This window comes from Aotus nancymaae, unplaced genomic scaffold (genome assembly GCF_030222135.1).
Source record: "Aotus nancymaae isolate 86718 unplaced genomic scaffold, 86718_ANA_hifiasm-v0.15.2.pri h1tg000009l, whole genome shotgun sequence".
In the NCBI taxonomy this organism is placed as follows: Eukaryota; Metazoa; Chordata; class Mammalia; order Primates; family Aotidae; genus Aotus; species Aotus nancymaae.
In genome coordinates this window covers 6,302,289-6,320,815 of record NW_026988420.1, presented here as the reverse complement: position 1 = coordinate 6,320,815, position 18,527 = coordinate 6,302,289, and the positions used below count along the sequence as shown (strand labels likewise).

Here is an 18,527-nt window from a genome sequence, read left to right as displayed (position 1 = left end):
CAGCATCACCTGGAAACTTGGTAGAGATGCACATTCTGGCCTTCACACCAGAGCCACTGACTCACAGCCTCTGGGGTGGGGCGCAGCACCCTGCATTTAACAAGCCCTCCAGGGAAGCCTGAGCCCACTGAAGTCTGGGTGCGGCAGAGCGAGGTGGATGTGTCATACTTCAGCCTCGGAAGTTGGGCCGCCGGGGCCTTTCCCTCCTCTCTCCCCCGCAGTTCCCGGTTTGCAAAGCGGAGCTCCTGGGCACCTCAGCCACAGTTCCTTTCTGCGTTGCCGCTCCCATGTGCGCGCTACTACTACGTCTGTGGCTGTCTGAGCTGCTGCTTTCAGCAAACTGAATTCGGATGTGGAAATGGGATTTATTTGTGCAACTCCTAGTTAATGAGCACCCACTGTATGCCAGAAACCATGCAAGGCCATGACGGTGGGTAGTCAAAGGAGGGAAGGATCTCTGCCTTTCCAGTGCTTGTCATCTAAGGAGAGAAAGAAATAGCTCAGCAATTTTGGTAAATCGTAATAAATGCTATGAAACACTGCTCATCCTAGCTTGTTCTCCAACCGTAAGAACAGCACAATTACTGCTTTTAGGACAATGACTGCAAGATTTATTGATAACAGGTTTTCTTTTCCAAATAATGACGATAAAATTAATGTACAATACAGAGAAGGACCAGTTCATTAAGTATGTGGTCACAAGGCATTGGTGCCTTCAGTATTTCCCCAGAGGGGCAGAACCTGAAGTGAGACCCTCAGGAGTCGCTGCCAAGCAGGCCCCAGGCGTTGAGGACAGCAAGTGAAACTACAAACCCCTTGTTTAGTAGCACAGCTATTTACTTGAGCAATAATTAGGAAGACGAGTGCCTTTAAAAATGAACGTGTGATTTGGGACATGATCTGAATTGGAGAAAGCCCCCAATTTTGTAGTGGTAGTGTTGGTTCTCTCCACAAGAGGGCGCCTCTATTCTTTGTTTTTATTTTCTGTCTGTAAGCAACAATTTATGTCTTAATACAGGCACAGAATAAACAGAAGACTGACTTATGTTTTGCTGTTTGCAGAGCTGACTTTGTGTAAAATTTTGCCAGTTCTATTACATTCCAAACAGTGATCGTTTTTTCCATCAGGACTTTGGGATATGAAGTTAGCACTGCTTCTTTTAACAGTGTCCTTATGATACATGGGCTCTATGCTATTTGGATTATCTGTAAAAATATCTTGTTCATTAGCGCACATGAAAAAGATCTGTCAGTAAAATAATACCCTTAAAATATGCTTCTGCATATTTGAAAGAATATTTACATAACACAGAAAGCAACTGGTTGCTTGACTTAAAATAGTGAGACAATTGAATGATACATTTGCTTATTACAGCACTATGGAGACATTACCACTAACAAGTTCAGACAAGCACCATGACAGTTTCTCAGATCCCATCCAGAAATAAGAAGGGGGCTGTCTGTCCCAGAGGTAGACCTGGGGATGAGGCAGACACCAGTAAGGCTAAAGACATCTGAAAATCAAAAAGTGGTGGCTTTTGAACTTAGTGTGAATTGAAACATACATAATGAACTAAACAGATAAGAGAGCATGAAAGCAGAAGTGAAATTTTAATAGCATTGAACAAAAGTGTACAAAAGTTGGTCCCTGCGGCCCAGGGCTCTGTTATGCCCGGTAGTATGATACATTGGCAAAGGAAGATGTAATTTGTTGAGATTCTTGCAATTTTATGCTTTTCTGGGAAAAATTCTCTTTCTCTTTCTCAGCCTTTCCCGCTGTATCCCCACCCTCCCAATCATTTTGCTCCTGAACTAATATGACTTTGTAAGAGGAGATGTCCAGGTTAGCGTTTAATTTCTCTACAGTTTTCTGCACAGGTTAGACATATAATATTGAAACTTTTGAGAGCAATGATTTTGCTTCATCTTGCTGTGAGAGTTTCTTTCCCTGTGAGAGGAAGAATTGGTAAAAACAAAACAAAACAACTTTCTGTGTTATGCGATTATGTTAAGCATTTTCCCTAAAAGTCTCCTACGTAGATTGAAATGCTCAGCCTTTAAATTAATGTGACCCGGCATTCACATGGCCGATTATGTCGACAAGCTTGGCTGTGTGGAGATTTGGGGGGGCTGGAGTTTATTTCTGTGGATGTAATCAGCAGAGATCACGAACGAGAGGAATGGCTGCGGAGCTCTGAGAGTTTCCAGTGTGCTCCATGTTTTGTCATTATCCCAGGGTAATTGGAGTTGAGAGGGGAGGACCTCTAATGAGCTGCTTCTCTCCCCTAATGGATGGGAGAGTGGAAATTAGCGCAGCTCCCGCTGTTCTACATGAGTGAACCGCGGCTGCTGGAGCCTCCAGTGAGTCCCTCCAGGAAGTTTTAGGCAAGTGCCTAATGGTAGCCTCGCTAATGGCAACAATTACAGAATAGCCTTTTCAATAAGACCCGTGTGCATCAGTTAGAGACTAATCTCATTGAGCAACAACAGGCCTGCGACAATGTCCGTTCAGTGACTAGCGCTTCTGCGTTGTTGGCTAGAAGTGGTTTTCACGTCTCTTGGAGGTTGAGGAGCTCCTGAGAAAGCCAAACACGTTTCATGTGACACGAACCTGTTCCCCTTTGCAAAAACAGAGTTGGAACAGCGAGTGAAAAAAGATGCATGCTTTCTCTTGTCTCTCAAAACCCATCTTCTGCAAAGCTAGCCCCTTGCGGATTTCAGGCATTACATTTACCAAGTATGGAGCAGTAAGTCGTGGACAGAACCATTTGCCTGCCCCCAGCCTCTGCTTTCACGTTTACAAACTGCAGCACTTCAGTAGGGAAAATGGGGGGCAAAAGACAGAAGGGGGTTCTCCTGATGTGAGTCCATAAGGAAGGCTGGATTCACAAAACTGGTGCTGCCACAGGACGGCTCCTGGTGGCTTGTGAGGATATGGTTGGCTTTGCCTCATCTGTTAGAATAACCAGCCTTGCAAGATCCTGGCAGCATTGACTGGACCCCAGCAGGAACTGGACTTTTGTGACCAGAGTGAGGCACCCCACAGGCAAGGTGTAAGCACCCCGTGTGCTCCCTCTTGGAGTCATGCCAGTGCAGGTTCAGCTCCCGAGAGGGAGGGAGGGCCTTTCAAATTTTGCAGTAGAGGCACCTTGTTCGCCTCACCCTGGGCTTAGCCCTGAGAAGAACCACTTAATTTTTAGTCATGGGAACTCTTTCTCTAAGTGATATGATTAATTTATTTTTACTAAATTTAATACATTGCTAAATTTGATATAATATGGACACATCTAGAGACTATATCTTCTGTGTAAAAGATATAGGTATTGAATGAGTTCGTATATATATGAGGCAGGATTTCTCTGTCACCCAGGGTGGAATACAGTGGCACAATCTCAGCTCACCGCAACTTCCGCCTCCCAGGTTCAAGTAATTCTCCTGCCTCAGCCTCCCAAGTAGCTGGGACTACAGGTGTGCACCACTATGCCCGGCTAATTTTTGTATGTTTTTGGTAGAGATGGGGTTTTACCATATTGGCCAGGCCGGTCTTGAACTCCTGACCTCGAGTTATCTGCCTGCCTTGGCCTCCCAAAGTGCTGGGATTACAGGCAGGAGCCACTGCTCCTAGCCTAGTTGCAAAATATTTTTAATATAAAAAAACAAAACTTAGGACAACAATTAGGTGGGCATAAAGATAAGCTAGGTCTTTCCCACCGTAATGATTTTCTTTCCTTGAGGATCGTTGACTGACTCAGGTCTGGTTACTTTTGTTCAGAAAAAGAAAAATGAGAAACTTTGGATGTAGTTTAGATATTTGGGTTTGTCTATATATGATAGATGTTGCTTTGTCATCTTAGAAAACAGAGTGAAGGATGGGATAAAATCACAAATATATCTAGTGTACTAAATTTTAAAAGAGTCGTGATTGATATTTTTAGGGTTAAGCATTTGTCTCCCCTGTAGCATGTAGACACAAAAATTGTTCATGAAATATGATTTCTCCAGATCATTTCTTATTCAGTCAGAATGAGGAGCCAGTGCCGAATTCAGCTCTCAAATGACCAACTTCACGTCTATTATTTGTGCATGAAAATAATTGTAGGTTCAAAAAGGGAGGGGAGCTTCCAAGCAACGGGCCTTAGGTGTGCTGTGGTAATAGTGTCCAGGCAAGCTGGGTCCTGCAACAGTTACTCCAAACTTTGGTTTGAGTCATTTCAGTGACTTGTAGCTTTAAAGAGGATGAGGTGCAAAGAGAAATAGCAGACTCCATGGTGTTTAACAGAAGACCTTTATATGGATTGAATTTTATTCTTTTCATTGCAGAATTTAGAGATGGCAAGCAAGTTGCAAAGCACCTATTTCTCGTTTGAAATACAAGTTATGGTTTCCCATTGGTTAAAATGTGCTGTGTTTTTTAAACACTTTACCTAAGAGTTCATAATGCGCTTGTAGAGTAATGGTTATTGAGGGAGTTTTAAAATTCCCTAAGGAGCTGGTGTTTTGTTGTTATTCTCCAAATAGAATGAGAATTTGCTTAAAACAGCAGTGGTTACCTGTGCTGATTCTTAAATCAGAAGCAGGAGTAGCACAGGAAGTCACATTTGTGTGTGATCTTTGGGTTAAGAAGCAAATTCCTCAACTTCGAAAGCTCAACTGAATTGGTTCCTTTGGAGAAAAGAAAAAAATCCAGTGGGCTTGTTAAACCGTCTTGTCCCACGCTGACTCAATCCGAGCAATGGAACTGATCCATAATTTATGGGTACCAAGGTGAGGCGACAGCGTTAGGTGCAGTTTTTGGTCCACAGGAAACCTCCAGCACGTGAGCAGCGTGGTGACCCCTGGCAGCCACAGGGCTGTGAGGATGGCGTGCCAATTACTGAGGAAAACAGACAGCCGCAGTCTCTACACGCCCATCGGAGATATGAAAAACACAGTGCATGTATTTTTTAATTTAGTGCATTTTTGCTGTTCAATAAATGTATAATAATAATCATCGCATTTTTTATTAGACACTGTGCATTTATGAGCAAGCTTGGTGGTCTCTTTGGGTCTCTGCCAAGGTCTAATGGAGCCTTCAGAGTTTCTCAGATTCCTCTTTTTAAGTTTTTCTCTCCTTTTTGCATAGTCTAAGGAAAAACAGCACAACTCCTTAGCATAAGGGAGAAGTGAAAAAGGTATTTTTAAGTTTATCTGAGAGTCAATCTATCTTAGCTTTTCAAAGCCAAGTACATTCTTATAGAAATCACAGTGCTATATAAGAAAAGTTGAAAAGAAAATAATCACCCACAAAGGAAAAGAAAAATGTTAGCATTAGGGTTTTGTTCCAAAATTGGTTTCTACTCCAAGTCTCAATATTCATTAACCTATAATGCCAAGTAGTATGCTTACTTATCAATAATTGCACAGCTGGGACTTGGCACAAAAACACCACATCACTTTTGACAAACCAGAAATAAAACATGGGTAAAGGCAAAGTTAATGCTGTCACATCAAGGCTGAAGAATGTAAAATGCCTTGAGTGAGTGACAAAAGTTTGGAAAGTAGACACTTTGGAAAATAGACATACTATTTGGCATTATAGGTCACAAAAATAATTTTATAGAACTTAAAAACTTCTCCCCTTATATTCAAGCAGATGGCTGTAAGGTCTAATCAAACATCTCAATAACCAGTAAGATCGTGATCAGAAGGGGAGAACTTAATTTTTTGGCACATAACCTTAATTGGTACACTTGTCAGATACAATCAGACCTGGGTTATAGAAGGGCGAGACAGGGAGATTCATTTAGCCAGACAACAAATTGTCAATGAGTGCTTAATATGGACCAGCCCCCCTTTCTTAACACTTGGATACATCAGTGAACAGGACAAAGAGTTACACTTGGGTGGGCATTGGGAAGCACATTCCACTGAATAGAGAGTTTGGAGGAAATCTAACATACAGTGTAAGGTTGGAAGTTGAGGAAAATGAAAATGAAATGAGGAGATCAGCGTTACTCAGTTTGGGAAGACGCAGTTAGAATGAGACCAATAAAAGTGATGGTGTCCACATCCGAGTCCTGAGGAGACCAGTGTCCCAACTTGTAGGCAGTCAGGCAGACAGAGAGAATTCTTTCTTCCTCAGCCTTTGTATTCTATTCAGGCCTTCAATGGATTGGATGAGGCCACATTAGGGAGGGCCTTCTGCTTTGCTGCTAAGCTTAGCTAGAAACACCCCCACAGACATACTCACACATGATATTTGATTAACTATCTGGGCAAACCTGTGGTGCAGTCAAGTTGACACATTAGATTAATCATCACAGTCATGAAGAATCTTTTTTTTTTTTTTTTTGAGACGGAGTCTCCTCTGTAGCCCAGGCTGGAGTGCAGTGGTGCGATCTTGGCTCACCGCAATCTCTGCCTCCCAGGTTCAAGTGATTCTCCTGCCTCAGCCTCCTGAGTAGCTGGGATTACAGCTGCGTGCCACTGCACCTGGCTAATTTTTTTTTTTTTTTTTTTTAGTAGAGATGGAGTTTCACCATATTGGCCTGGCTGGTCTTGAACTCCCAACCTCACTTAATCAGCCCGCCTTGGTCTCCCAAAGTGCTAGGATTACAGGTGTGAGCCACTACACCCAGCCCATGAAGAATCTTTAAACTTTATTCTATCTTAAAAACTTGAAACACCTGTAAACTTATTGAACATAATACTGAATCATTGTTTCAGAGAGATACATACACAATAGTAAACCATACATAGTTCTTTGCAGCTAGAGAACAAACACATTTTGTGTCTAACTTGAAGACAGATGAATGGGACTATACAGAAGGAAACGTTTTTTCCATCCGAGGTAGAGTACTGCAACATCCACGCGTGAGTCTGGTTTATCACTTCTAGTGTGTTGTATGCACACATACACAATGTATATATGTGTGTGTGATATACAATTTATTGGCTTTTTGCAAGATGTACAGTCAGCATATCTCCCAGAGGAGCAATGTTTGAGATGTTTTAGAGTGATGTCATCGCTTGAAAGTTAGGCAGGTATTGAGACAGCAGCTAGCTAATTCTGGGAGCATAATTAGTAAACGTCTGAGCAGACATTCAGATCAGGGGCTGGTGAGTCCATTCTGCCCACCCTGGCTGTCCCTTAGCAGTTGCTTCTATTACTAGATTGGTACTTGACACCCGCCATTATGGCAGAGCTTGAGGGCAGAGACCACGTCTCACATAGTGTTGAATCCCTAGCATCTAGTATGGGGCTGAGTACTTAGTGGGTGCTCAGTCCATGTTTATTGGTCTGAGCTGAATTCTACGAACAGGTAAGGAAACTCTCCTCAAGGGGAACTGCGAGACCGAGAACTACGCTAAAGGAGCCGTCATTTGGGGCAGGCCTTTTAACTCCAGGGCTTAACTCCAGGGCATATCTTTTGTCTTTTCCAAGCAACTTCCGTGCAGTTGTGCAAAGAGGGGTGTTCACTTCAGGAGGGGGCTGTGCTCAGTGTTTAAGGATGTTCATCATGGCACTGTCTGAAGGACTGGAAAACTGTTGACAAGCCAGACATCCACCAGTAGGAGAAATGCTTAAATTGGTACATGGATATTATGGAGAATGAAGAGGCCATTAACGAAGAATGAGACACACCTGCGGGTTCTGACCGAGGAGGATATCCAGGGTATAGTATTAATTTTTAAAAATCATGCTGAATATCAATATGTACACTTTGGTCCTAGTTAAAGGAACAACCCTCTGCATATATGTGAGTACTTCGAAAAGTTCTGGGAGGATCTGCACCAAGTACTAGGAGTGCGTTTGAGAGGCTGGGAGAGATTGTGTAACTTTACTTTTTTTTTTTTTTTTAATTGAGATGGAGTCTTACTCTGTGGCCCAGACCAGAGTATGGTGGTGAAATCTCGGCTCACTGCAACCTCTGCCTCCCAATTTCAAGCGATTCTCCTGTCTCATTCTCCCGAGTAGCTGGGATTACAGGTGTGCACCACCATACCCAGCTAATTTTTTTGTATTTTAGTAGAGACAGGGGTTCTACCATGTTGGCCAGGCTGGGCTCGAACTCCTGACATCAAGTGATCCATCTGCTTCGGCCTCCCAAAGTGCTTGGGATTATAGGTGTGAGCCACCGCACCTGGCCTAATTTTGCTTCTTAGACTTCTGAGTTGTTTGCATTACTTTTGGAATACCATATATACATATATATGGTATATATATGTACTCTCTCTATATACACATATATAAAACAAAATGATAGGGTGTGTGTGCATATATATGTATATAGTATATATATATATATACACACACACCGACACACAAATATATATATATATTTCTGGATAAGGAGGTCCTTCAGCCTTACGAAAACTTCCATTTTAGTAGGCAAGAATAAATATATAAATAAATATCTTAAGCATTTATTAAATGCTTATTTAATAAATATTTAATAATATATATAATTTAATAAATCAGTACTTAAGTATTTATTATTTCTTTCTTTGCTTTGGTTAGCTAAAACAGAAGAGTTCTCCTGAGGGAGCGGGACCCTCCTTTACTAGAGGAAAAATCCTATTTTCTCTGATTGAAAGCCCTCTTATTTGATTGGGCTTGGATTTCTTTTTGTGGAAAGTAAAGAGCAGTGTCCCCAAAGGGCCCCTCTGGGATTTTGTCCAGTATGGGGAGGTTTCAGTTCAGAAGGGCCACTCTCTGTTTAGCATGAAGGTCTGTAATCTCTGTGATTTTGTGGTCTCCTGAAGTTGGGGTCTTGGCCCTGGGCACCCTGACAAGCAGTTGGCTCAGGTACTTACAACTTGGTGATGAGGCTAAGCAGAGTGTGCCCGGGGGCCAGTTACAGCTGGTTTGCAGACTATTGATGACATCCTCAAACTGGACCGACACCTGGGGAGCTTTACAAAAATTCATGGAGGTGGGCTCCCCCTGGATTAACTTACTCAGAATCTCTGAGGGTGAGGTGTGGCTCCCACGTGATTCCAACACTCAGCAAAGTTTTTGAACCACTAGGTTAAGAAGGAAGCCAGGCAAGAGAATGCAAGTCAATCAGTGAAAATCACAACAGGTGAAACAAGTCAAAGGCTTCTCCATATCGCAGAGTCTCTCCAAGTGTGCTTTTCATGATCACCATTCAGAATCACTTGGTATATGCATTCAAAATACAGATATTTGGCTCCCCCACCCCCAACTCCACCCAGAGATGTTGAATTGGAATCTCTATGGGGTTGATCTTAGGAACATGGATTTAAACAAGGATCCCAGGTGATCTCCAGGTAAAGCTCTAGAACGCTCTGTCCACAGTGGTTCAGTAGCAGCATCTTCATTTGGCAGTCAGTTATAGGAGGCTGCTTACTGTGGGAAAGACGGTGTTTGATAAATTTATTGGATTAAGCTTAAGAAGAATTAATTCATCAACTTTTTCAATAGGGAAATTTATTTCAGCAACTGATTTGGCAAAACGAAAGAAAAATGTTCTTATTATGTTGATTACTGTAGTTGTAATAATGCTGTGGCTTCAGAGTTTGTGTTTATAGCCACCTTTTATTTAACGATCTTAATGTGTTTTATAGTTATTCTTCTTATAATGGTTCTGTCGGAGTTTGTATTGTCCCCACTTCTCAGTACAAAAGTAAAAGATTCATAATTACAAGTCACATCCTGGCAATAAGAACCAGTGTTTCTTTGGAGTTTGTCACGGTCCATACATACCACATGATACAGGAAGAATATTTTTGTCAATATCAGAGCTTTAAACTTCAATGGGGTGGCATTTAGGTATGTAAGCATTGTGAACAGATATATATATATAAGTTTACAACTGAATTCTGAAAGGTTGGTCCCAGACATGGATCAACTTAAAATTAACTCTGTATTTTTACTTTTTGGTGATTAACTCTTATAAAGTTATAAGACTTTCTCTGATCAAAACTTTATTTTATAGGTGGAAAAAAATGGTTCTGAAAACACTGCTTTTGAAATTGTAGGCCTTTTAAAAATAATTGTAATTTGCGTGTCCCATGTTAATTTTTTCTGCTTTTTCCTTTGGCACATCTAAATAAAGCAAGCCAAAAGTTTGAGTGAATTCTCAATTAGCATTCTCTACTGAGGGGAGAGAAATCCTAGCAGTAAGTCTGACATGAGTCCCATGCAACTGTAATTTTATGTCACTCTACTCATAGTCCTGAGGTACAGCCAGGAGTAAAACCTGCTCCTGGAGTTTCCTTTGGATGCTAATAAAAGTCTCCACAGAGTGTCAACTGGTCTCTCCTATGCTATCTGGACTCTCAGAAAAAATAGCAATAGTGAAACATTATTTACCAACACAGGTCTATACTTCCCCTATTCGTTTTGTGGTCAGCCTCAGATCCTGATTTCCTATTTAAATGCTTATTACTTTAAAAGTGTCTAGAATCAAGGTTCCATCAATAATTTAAGATAAATTGAAATCACTGCCTTACTGTTCCCTAAGTCACTCTTAGGGGGGATTTGGATGAGATGATCAGAAAATTTCCTTCCAGCCAAATCATTCTATTTTACAGGTTTGGTAAGTAAGGACCTGAATACTCTAAGTAGGTTCAAATTTATAGGCTGGGATGAGCTATATCTCAAGGTACTATAAAAACTCATGTCTATGATTGCAGAGACCTGGTCAATGGTATTTAAGAAATCTTTCCATGCACTAAACAATCTTCTACCTCACTAAAAAGCAATCATTTATAATATATCTGTGTGGCTGAATTGGTCTGTTTAACTGATTCCCTATCATTGAACATTTGTTTCTAGCTTTTCTTTCCCTTTTCTGGTGTCTTTTTTCTCTTCACTGGGTAGGATAGTTAATAGTATGTGTCAAGTTGACTGGGCCATGGGATGCCCAGATATTTGGTCAAACATTGTTCTAATGTTTCTGTGAAAATGATTTGGATGAAATTAGAATTTAAGTCTGTAGACTGAGTAAAGCAGATGGCCCTCCCTCATGTGCATGCGCCTCATCTGATCGGTTGAAGGCCTCAACAGAAAGGCTTACCCTCTGCTGAGTAAAAAGGAATTCTCCTGCCTGATGGCCTTTGGATTGGGACATGGCCTCTTCCTGGTTCTACAGCAGCTTCTGGACTTTGGACTTGAGTGGGACATCTGCTCTGCAGATGTTGGACTTGCCAGTCTGCATAATCATGTGAACCAATTCTTTATAATAAATGCCTCTATCTCGCTAGCTTTATATCTATCTTTATATATCTCCTATTGATTCTGTTTCTGTGGAGAATTCTGACTAATATCATGGGCAATGAAAAACACATCCTTTTCAGTGTGTTTTCAGCCTTTTTTTTCTGTCAAACAACAAACATATTGGATTGTTAGCAGAAAATATGTGCTATGTTAATTGTAAATTAGATACATGGGGCCTGAGGATGCTACTGTTATAAGCTAAAAAATTTCCTCTTATTCCTCATTTGAGACAAAAGAGACTTTGAAATGAGCAAATGGTGTTCAATGTGTAAGTTCTATTCAAGAATGTTAAGTAAAAATTGAATATATCTCTGGAGATATGTAACTTTAAAAATTAATAACATAAATTATGTTTCCCAATAAACGAATTAACAGCAGGTTGGTAGACGTGTTATATATGTGATTGTATTTAAAATGTTAGTAGTTTACTATAGGTAGTAACAAATACTGGTCACTAATTCAGGAAATTAGTATTTTCACCTATTTTAAAAAGGACATATTTCTTCCTCTTCCTCTTCCAAAATCACTCAAAACTTTGATACAAAAGACACTTTCAGCAAAGCCAGCAAACTAAAGGTTAAGAAAATTTTGAGGCACGAGATTGAAATTTGTGGCAGAGCTCCTACTAGGATGGTGTAGACGACGGTGTCTCAACCTCAAAACTATTGATGTAAAGTCAACTGATTGTAGATGTTAATCGCAACTGCCCAGATAAAGATGAGTGTTCGTTTGACTTTAAGTAAGGGAGAGGATCCCAGATAATCTGGGTGAGCTTCATCCAATCAGTTGAAAGACCTTAAAAACAGAACCCAGGTTTCCCCAAGGAAGGAGAAACTCCGCCTGTGGACCGCACAGTTAACTTCTGTCCCAGAACTGCCAGCCTGCAGCCCCGTGATACAGATTTCAGCAAGCCAATTAATTTCTTGCAATAAATCTCCGTCTCCCTCCCTCTCCCTTCTTCTCCTTTCTGCCACCCCTCCCCCTTCTTTCTCTTTCTCTGTTTCCCTGATGGCATCCTGGCTGATACAGTGACCCTTAATGCTCACACTGATTTACAATGGGAGAATCACCACCATTGTTATTATCAAGGGACATAATGAGGACAGGACTTTATCTCATTTATTTTGTTTCCTCCTGGAGGCTGCTGTATGGCTCTCAATAAATGATGGATTGAATGAAATCATTGTTAGCAATAATTGCAAACAGCTCTGGAGCATATAAAACACTATCTTGAATGTTTCTGCTAGGAAGTAGGTAATTTGTTTTAAAAAAGCGTTATTTAACTTTACATACATGTATATACATATGTATATAAAGTCCTGTGATTGTATTCTCTTTTGCCCTGTTTTCCAGAGTTTCAGTAGTGTGATTCTATTACTTTAATAATGATTCTATTAGTTAAATTATGAAATACACATATATATACACATATATGTGTATTTCATATATACGTATTGAATATATGTATATATGTATTGAACATTTGTGTGTGTGTATATATATATATTTCATTATTTAAGTAATTGAATCATACAGCTGAAACTCTGGAAAAGGCGAAAACACCAGTAAGTTCATGATCCTAACATTACTAGTACCAGTATTTTGGTGTATTTCCTTTTGGTTTCCCCCCTAAACCCTACCTTATTATCCATTTGTTATTTTTGTATAGTGGTAATCATACTGTACTTACATTTTTTTCCTGCTTTTCCCTCTTGTTATTAGTCTTCATATACATCATTTTCTCTCTCTCTTTTTTTTTTCCTGTTGAAAATATCTTTACTGTTTAGGTAAAATTAGTTTATGCTCATTAATAAGATGTAGCTAGGCTGAGGCGTGGGAATCACCTGAGGTCAGGAGTTCAAGACCAGCCTGGCCAATATGGTGAAACTCTGTCTCTACTGAAAATACAAAAACTTAGCCGGGTATAGTGGTGTGTGTCTGTAATCCCAGTTACTTAGGCAGCTGAGGCAGGATTGCTTGAACCCAGGAGGCAGAGGTTGCAGTGAGCTGAGATCATGCCACTGCTCTCCAGCCTGGGCAACAGAGTGAGACTCCGCCTCAAAAAGGAAAAAAAAAAAAAGAAAAAGAAAAGATGTAGGTTTATTGAGCTGTGTTTGGATGCCATACACAAAACTATGCATTTTACATGGTCTATCTCATTTCATATTCAAAACAAGTATGTGGTGAGTGTTACTACCATCCCCAGTGTGCAGATGAGGCAATTGGTCTTGGAACGATTAAAGAGCTCATTCAATCTGCCCGATGGGAGAACTTCTGAAGAATATGCTCCTTCTACCTTGCTATACTGTCTCATTTTGCTTATTTTACTTTATGTTTTCTTTCATGGATGAAGGGATATATGGACTAAGGGAAAGCATTCCTTTTCGTCTTGTTCTGTGGAAAAGAATATGTGCCAAGACTCAACATCTGGCTTCATCTTTTACCATCTAGTTTAAGTGTTACTTAAACTTAGCAAAGCGAACCATACCTTTTTTTTTAGATGTATGACTACTGATGTTTCACTTCTGTTCATGCTTTCAAATTTAGTTCACATTGCAGTAATTTTTACTGAGGAAAAAGCCATGGAGTTTGTATGCTTGGGGTCAGTCACTGGTAATTATACCATTTGAAATCCACATAATCAGGTACATATTTGAAGCTGACAGAAAAAGTACTACAGGGTCATGCAATCCAAGTGGGAGGATGCAAAATGAAATAAATGGATGAATACATACATTTTAGCTATTGTTAAGGAAATGTTCAGAGATTAATATTGGGTACCATCAGGGGGAGTTCTTATGTTTCAGGTGAGAAGTGATTTAAAATACAGATTTCTCTCCCTGTTTGGTTCTGCTTAGAAATACCAAGAAATTTTCATTGTCTTTTCACTGTGTGTTCAATACATTAAAACAAACAATGCCACACTAAAGGTGACAATCTCAAATATGGACAGTAATTAAAATACGTACATGATCAGATTACAGCACTGCAGAGAAGGAAGCATTACCATTATTGGCATTTTAAAACACGGTTTCACTTCCTTTTCCCTCAAGTAGCTCCTGTGTATTGCAAGAGTGGCCATGTTTTCCTACTTCTCTTTGTACCTATGCTAGCCAATTATTTTTGAGTAAAGGCTTATATTTAACTTGAAATTAACTGTGTGTCTTCTGGGTCTGGCTAGTTCATGACCAACGTTTGCTCTCCTCTCCCCTCTGATTTTTAAAAAATTGTGCTAGTGCTGGTGGAGAAGTTTTGAGCATTGAGATGTTCTGGCCCTCCTTTGGAGGACAATACATAAGGGCTGCTGACCACTGTGCCAAAGACCAGCTCAGCTGAGTAGCAACTACCCCGCATAATGAAAGGAGTTTTGTTGGATCACCAAAGCTCTCTAGAAGATACTACGGATGTTTTCCATTCCACTTTGTTGAAACATCAGCTTGGTAAGGCTATCTAGAGAGGCAGTAAGCATAAACCTATCCTCTCAGTTCTATGTAATATTGAGAAGCCAGGATAGATGTTAGGAGGTGACTTCACACACCTGCATAAGTCATAGAGTTAACGTGCCAGAAAGTTCATATAGGGTACAATTTTTAGCCTTAGAAAAATTTGGAATATTATTTTTGATTTCCTGTTCTCTCCAGTCAGCAACCCAGTGGAAAATGCTGCCTGAGGTGATTGGTTCATAAATGATATGAACTTGCCTTTACCAACATCTAGGAAAATGATTTAGGAGGAAGTTTAAATCTCAGCTTGAATCTGCATTCATACAGTCTTATAAACAAAGACTGATAAACGCAACTCTGTTTAAGACTCTGGCCTGGTGAATTTCTTCTGCTATGTATATGTACTTAAATTAGAGAGAGTGCAGACAAGCTAGGCCTCAGAAGAACCTGGAAAAGTGCTCTTTGCCTTTCACATGCACAGTTGTGTTCAGGTGGTGTGACTTCAGAGATTCCCTGCTGACTCAGGTACCCTGGTTTACCTCCATCACAGACTTGGTAAAAGGTTTTATTGGGATAGTGAATGTGCAAGACCTTTGAAAACTATAAAACACTATAAAATATAGGGTAGAATACTTGATACAATAATTTTCTCATTTTCAAAGATAAAATATAAGACTACTACTTTGGATAGAATATAGCTGGTCCTACTGCAGCAACTAGAAAAAGCTGGAGAAATTACAAAAATCATATTTTTTAAAACCTCAGAAAATTGTGGAAGAAACGAGTACTAGATGAGCTAAAATTATGGAGAGGAGTAAATTGTTCCAAGGTAAGCTGATGATTGACAGTTTCCTTTGGCCCTAGGGGCATTCGTTGATTCTGGATTCAGGATGAGGACTGGACTTGGTTCAGGCAGAGGGTCCTTGTGAAGGAAAGACAAAGCAGCAAAGCTTTAACCAACATGAGGCTAGCGTGATGAATTGGAAACTTGGAGTGGTTCAAACTCAGAATTTATTTTTGTCACAAGATATTTGCTGAGTTCTTGGACTTTACAGGATACTGAGGAGTGAGTCTGAAAATGTCTAAAGGAAAATGAAACCTCCCACAGGCTTATGCTCTTAAGAAACAAGAAGCGTCTAGTGGGTAGAGACTACTTTAAGCACATGACTGTTTTCCTCATTAAGACCTTTGCCAGATGTTGAAGTTCTCTGGGGCCAGGGGACTGGTGAGCCTGTTTGAAAACCTCTGAAGGGTAGAGATAGATTTCTCACAATCTTTCATGATTGAGGAAACTGATACCCACCAGACTCTCCATCAAAGGCCTGAGAGGGATATACCCAAGGGACAGGGGTGAACCAAAGGTCTATTAAGTCTTACTAAAACTGCAACCAAGCCCCACCTCAATTCAATTCCTGACTGGATTAAGGTGCACAGCTTCTCACCCAGTCTGTCTAAAAGAAGGGGAAAAAACTCCACATTCTCTGGTGGAATACAACATGTGCATATAACATACTTTTATGCACAATGTCTGGAATACAATTAACAATATATATACATGCAAAGGGACAAGAATATGTGAATGATAATAAAGAGACAAAAAAGACAGCAGAAACAGACCACATGATAAAACTATTAGAATTAGCAGATTGGAACTTTCAAAATAATATTCAAGAAAAGAAAGAGAGATGTGGAAACAACAGATGAAAATATGGAAAATTCACCAGAGAATGGGAATTTATTTAAAAAAATCCAAATGGGCAGTCTAGAATTGAAAAAAGCCAGTATCTGAAATTAAGAGCTAAGTGAATTCATTTAACAGCAGAAGGGACAGAGTAGAGACTAAGGTTAGTGAATTGGAAGAGAGGTCAATAGAAAATACACAAACTGAAGCCCCAACTGAAGCACAGTGAGAAAAATTAATAGAACAAAAGGTCCAACATACACATATTATAGTCCCAGAAAAAGAGAAGAGAGAGAATAGGAAAAAAGCAATATTAAAAAACATGATTAAGAATTTTCCAAAATGAGAGGACATTAATTATAGATTTAAGAAGGTCAGCAAACTCCTAGGAGAGTAAACACAAAGAAATCTTATCTAGGGACAACACCTTAAACCCGCTGAAAAATTAAATACTAAAAAAGAAAAATCTTAAAAGCATCGAGAGATAAAAGACACATCACCTGCAAAGTAACAACAAGACTTGCAGCTGACACCTCCCAAAGATACAGAAGTTAAAGACAATAAAATGACAACTTTAAAATGGTAAAGAAAAATAATTGTCAACCAAGAATTCTATTCCTGGTGAAAATATCCTTAAAAGGTGAAATGAACACATTTCAGACTAACAAAAATGGAGGGAATTTGTGGATGGTGGGCCTCACTAGAAGAGAAACCACAGAGAGTTCTTTAAACAGAAGAAAAAAGATGATTCCTGATGAAAACAGGGAAATTCAGGATGTAATAAAAGAAATTCAGGATGGAATAAAAGAAAGGAGTACCCAGACAGGATCATAAACACATTCAGCGTCCTGCCCTCGCCCAAGGTGTCAGACACCATGGTGGAGCCCTACAATGCCACCCTCTCCATCCACCAGCTCATAGAAAATGCAGACGAGACATTCTGCATTGATAACCAAGCACTCTATAACATCTGTTCCAGGACCTTAAAACTGACCACACCCACCTATGGTTACCTGAATCACCTGGTGTGTGCTACCATGAGTGGGGTCACCACGTGCCTGCGCTTCCCGGGCCAGCTGAATGCTGACCTACGGAAGCTGGCCATGAATATGGTTCCATTTCCCTGGCTGCACTTCTTCATGCCCAGCTTTGCCCCGCTGACCAGCCGGGGCAGCCAGCAGTACCGGGCACTGACCGTGGCTAAGCTCACTCAGCAACCCTTCGATGCTAAGAATATCATGGCTGCCTGTGACCCCCGTCATGGCCGCTACCTAACCGTGGCTGCCATTTTCAGAGGTTGCATGTCCATAAGGGAGGTGGATGAGCAAACGTTCAACATTCAGAATAAGAACATCAGCTACTTTGCTGAGTGGCTTCTTCACAACGTGAAAACAGCCGTCTGTGACATCCCACTCCGGGGGCTAAAAATGTCAGCCCCCTTCATCGGTAACAACACAGCCATCCAAGAGCTCTTCAAAAGCGTCTCCGAACAGTTCACAGCTATGTTCAGGCACAAGGCCTTCCTGCACTGGTACATGGGCGAGGGCATGGATAAGATGGAGTTCACCGAGGCCGAGAGCAACCTTAACGACCTGGTGTCAGAATACCAGCAATACCAAGCTGCCACAGCCCAGGGGGAGGAGCTTGAGGAGTGTGCTGAGGAGGAGGTAGCCTAGAAGCTTCCTTTTCTAGGTAAAGGGGGAAGCCGTGTGGATTCTTCAGTGTGTTCTGATAGCCGTTGTTACTACGCACTTCTTTGAGTCTTTGCATCTCCTCCTGCTGCATTTTATAGCGTTTTCATAGTACGTAGTTTGGCCTAATAAAACATTCTTAGAGCAAAAAAAAAAAAAAAAATTAAAAAAAAATTCGGGATGGAATAAAAGAAAGCACAAATATAAGTAAATACAGGCCAGAGTAAATAAAAGTGGAGATTCAGAACCATATTTTATATGTAATATGCATGTCCCAAACAAACTCTAGCACAATGTCTTATACAAAGTATGTGCTCAGAAATTTTTTTCTGGATATTTTCTCTGATTCTAAAGAAATTCTGATCTAATTATAAAGGCAATTTATAAAAAATGACATGAGATTTTTGTTGGCAGAGAGATAATGGGAGTTAGATGCTCTTCTTTAATAATTTTCTTTTTCCATTTTTTCTTTCTTCACTCATTCTTCA

General features: G+C 40.3%; 1 protein-coding gene across 1 annotated transcript; it reads left to right on the top strand.

Annotated features, from left to right (window-relative positions):
- The first annotated feature begins 17,163 nt into the window (after window positions 1–17,163).
- LOC105710118 (tubulin beta-8 chain-like) lies at window positions 17,164–18,024 on the top strand. Its single transcript, XM_064373465.1, has one exon. The coding sequence runs from the start codon at window positions 17,224–17,226 to the stop codon at window positions 18,022–18,024; it is 801 nt and encodes a 266-aa protein (XP_064229535.1). The 5' UTR covers window positions 17,164–17,223.
- The last annotated feature ends 503 nt before the right edge of the window (window positions 18,025–18,527 follow it).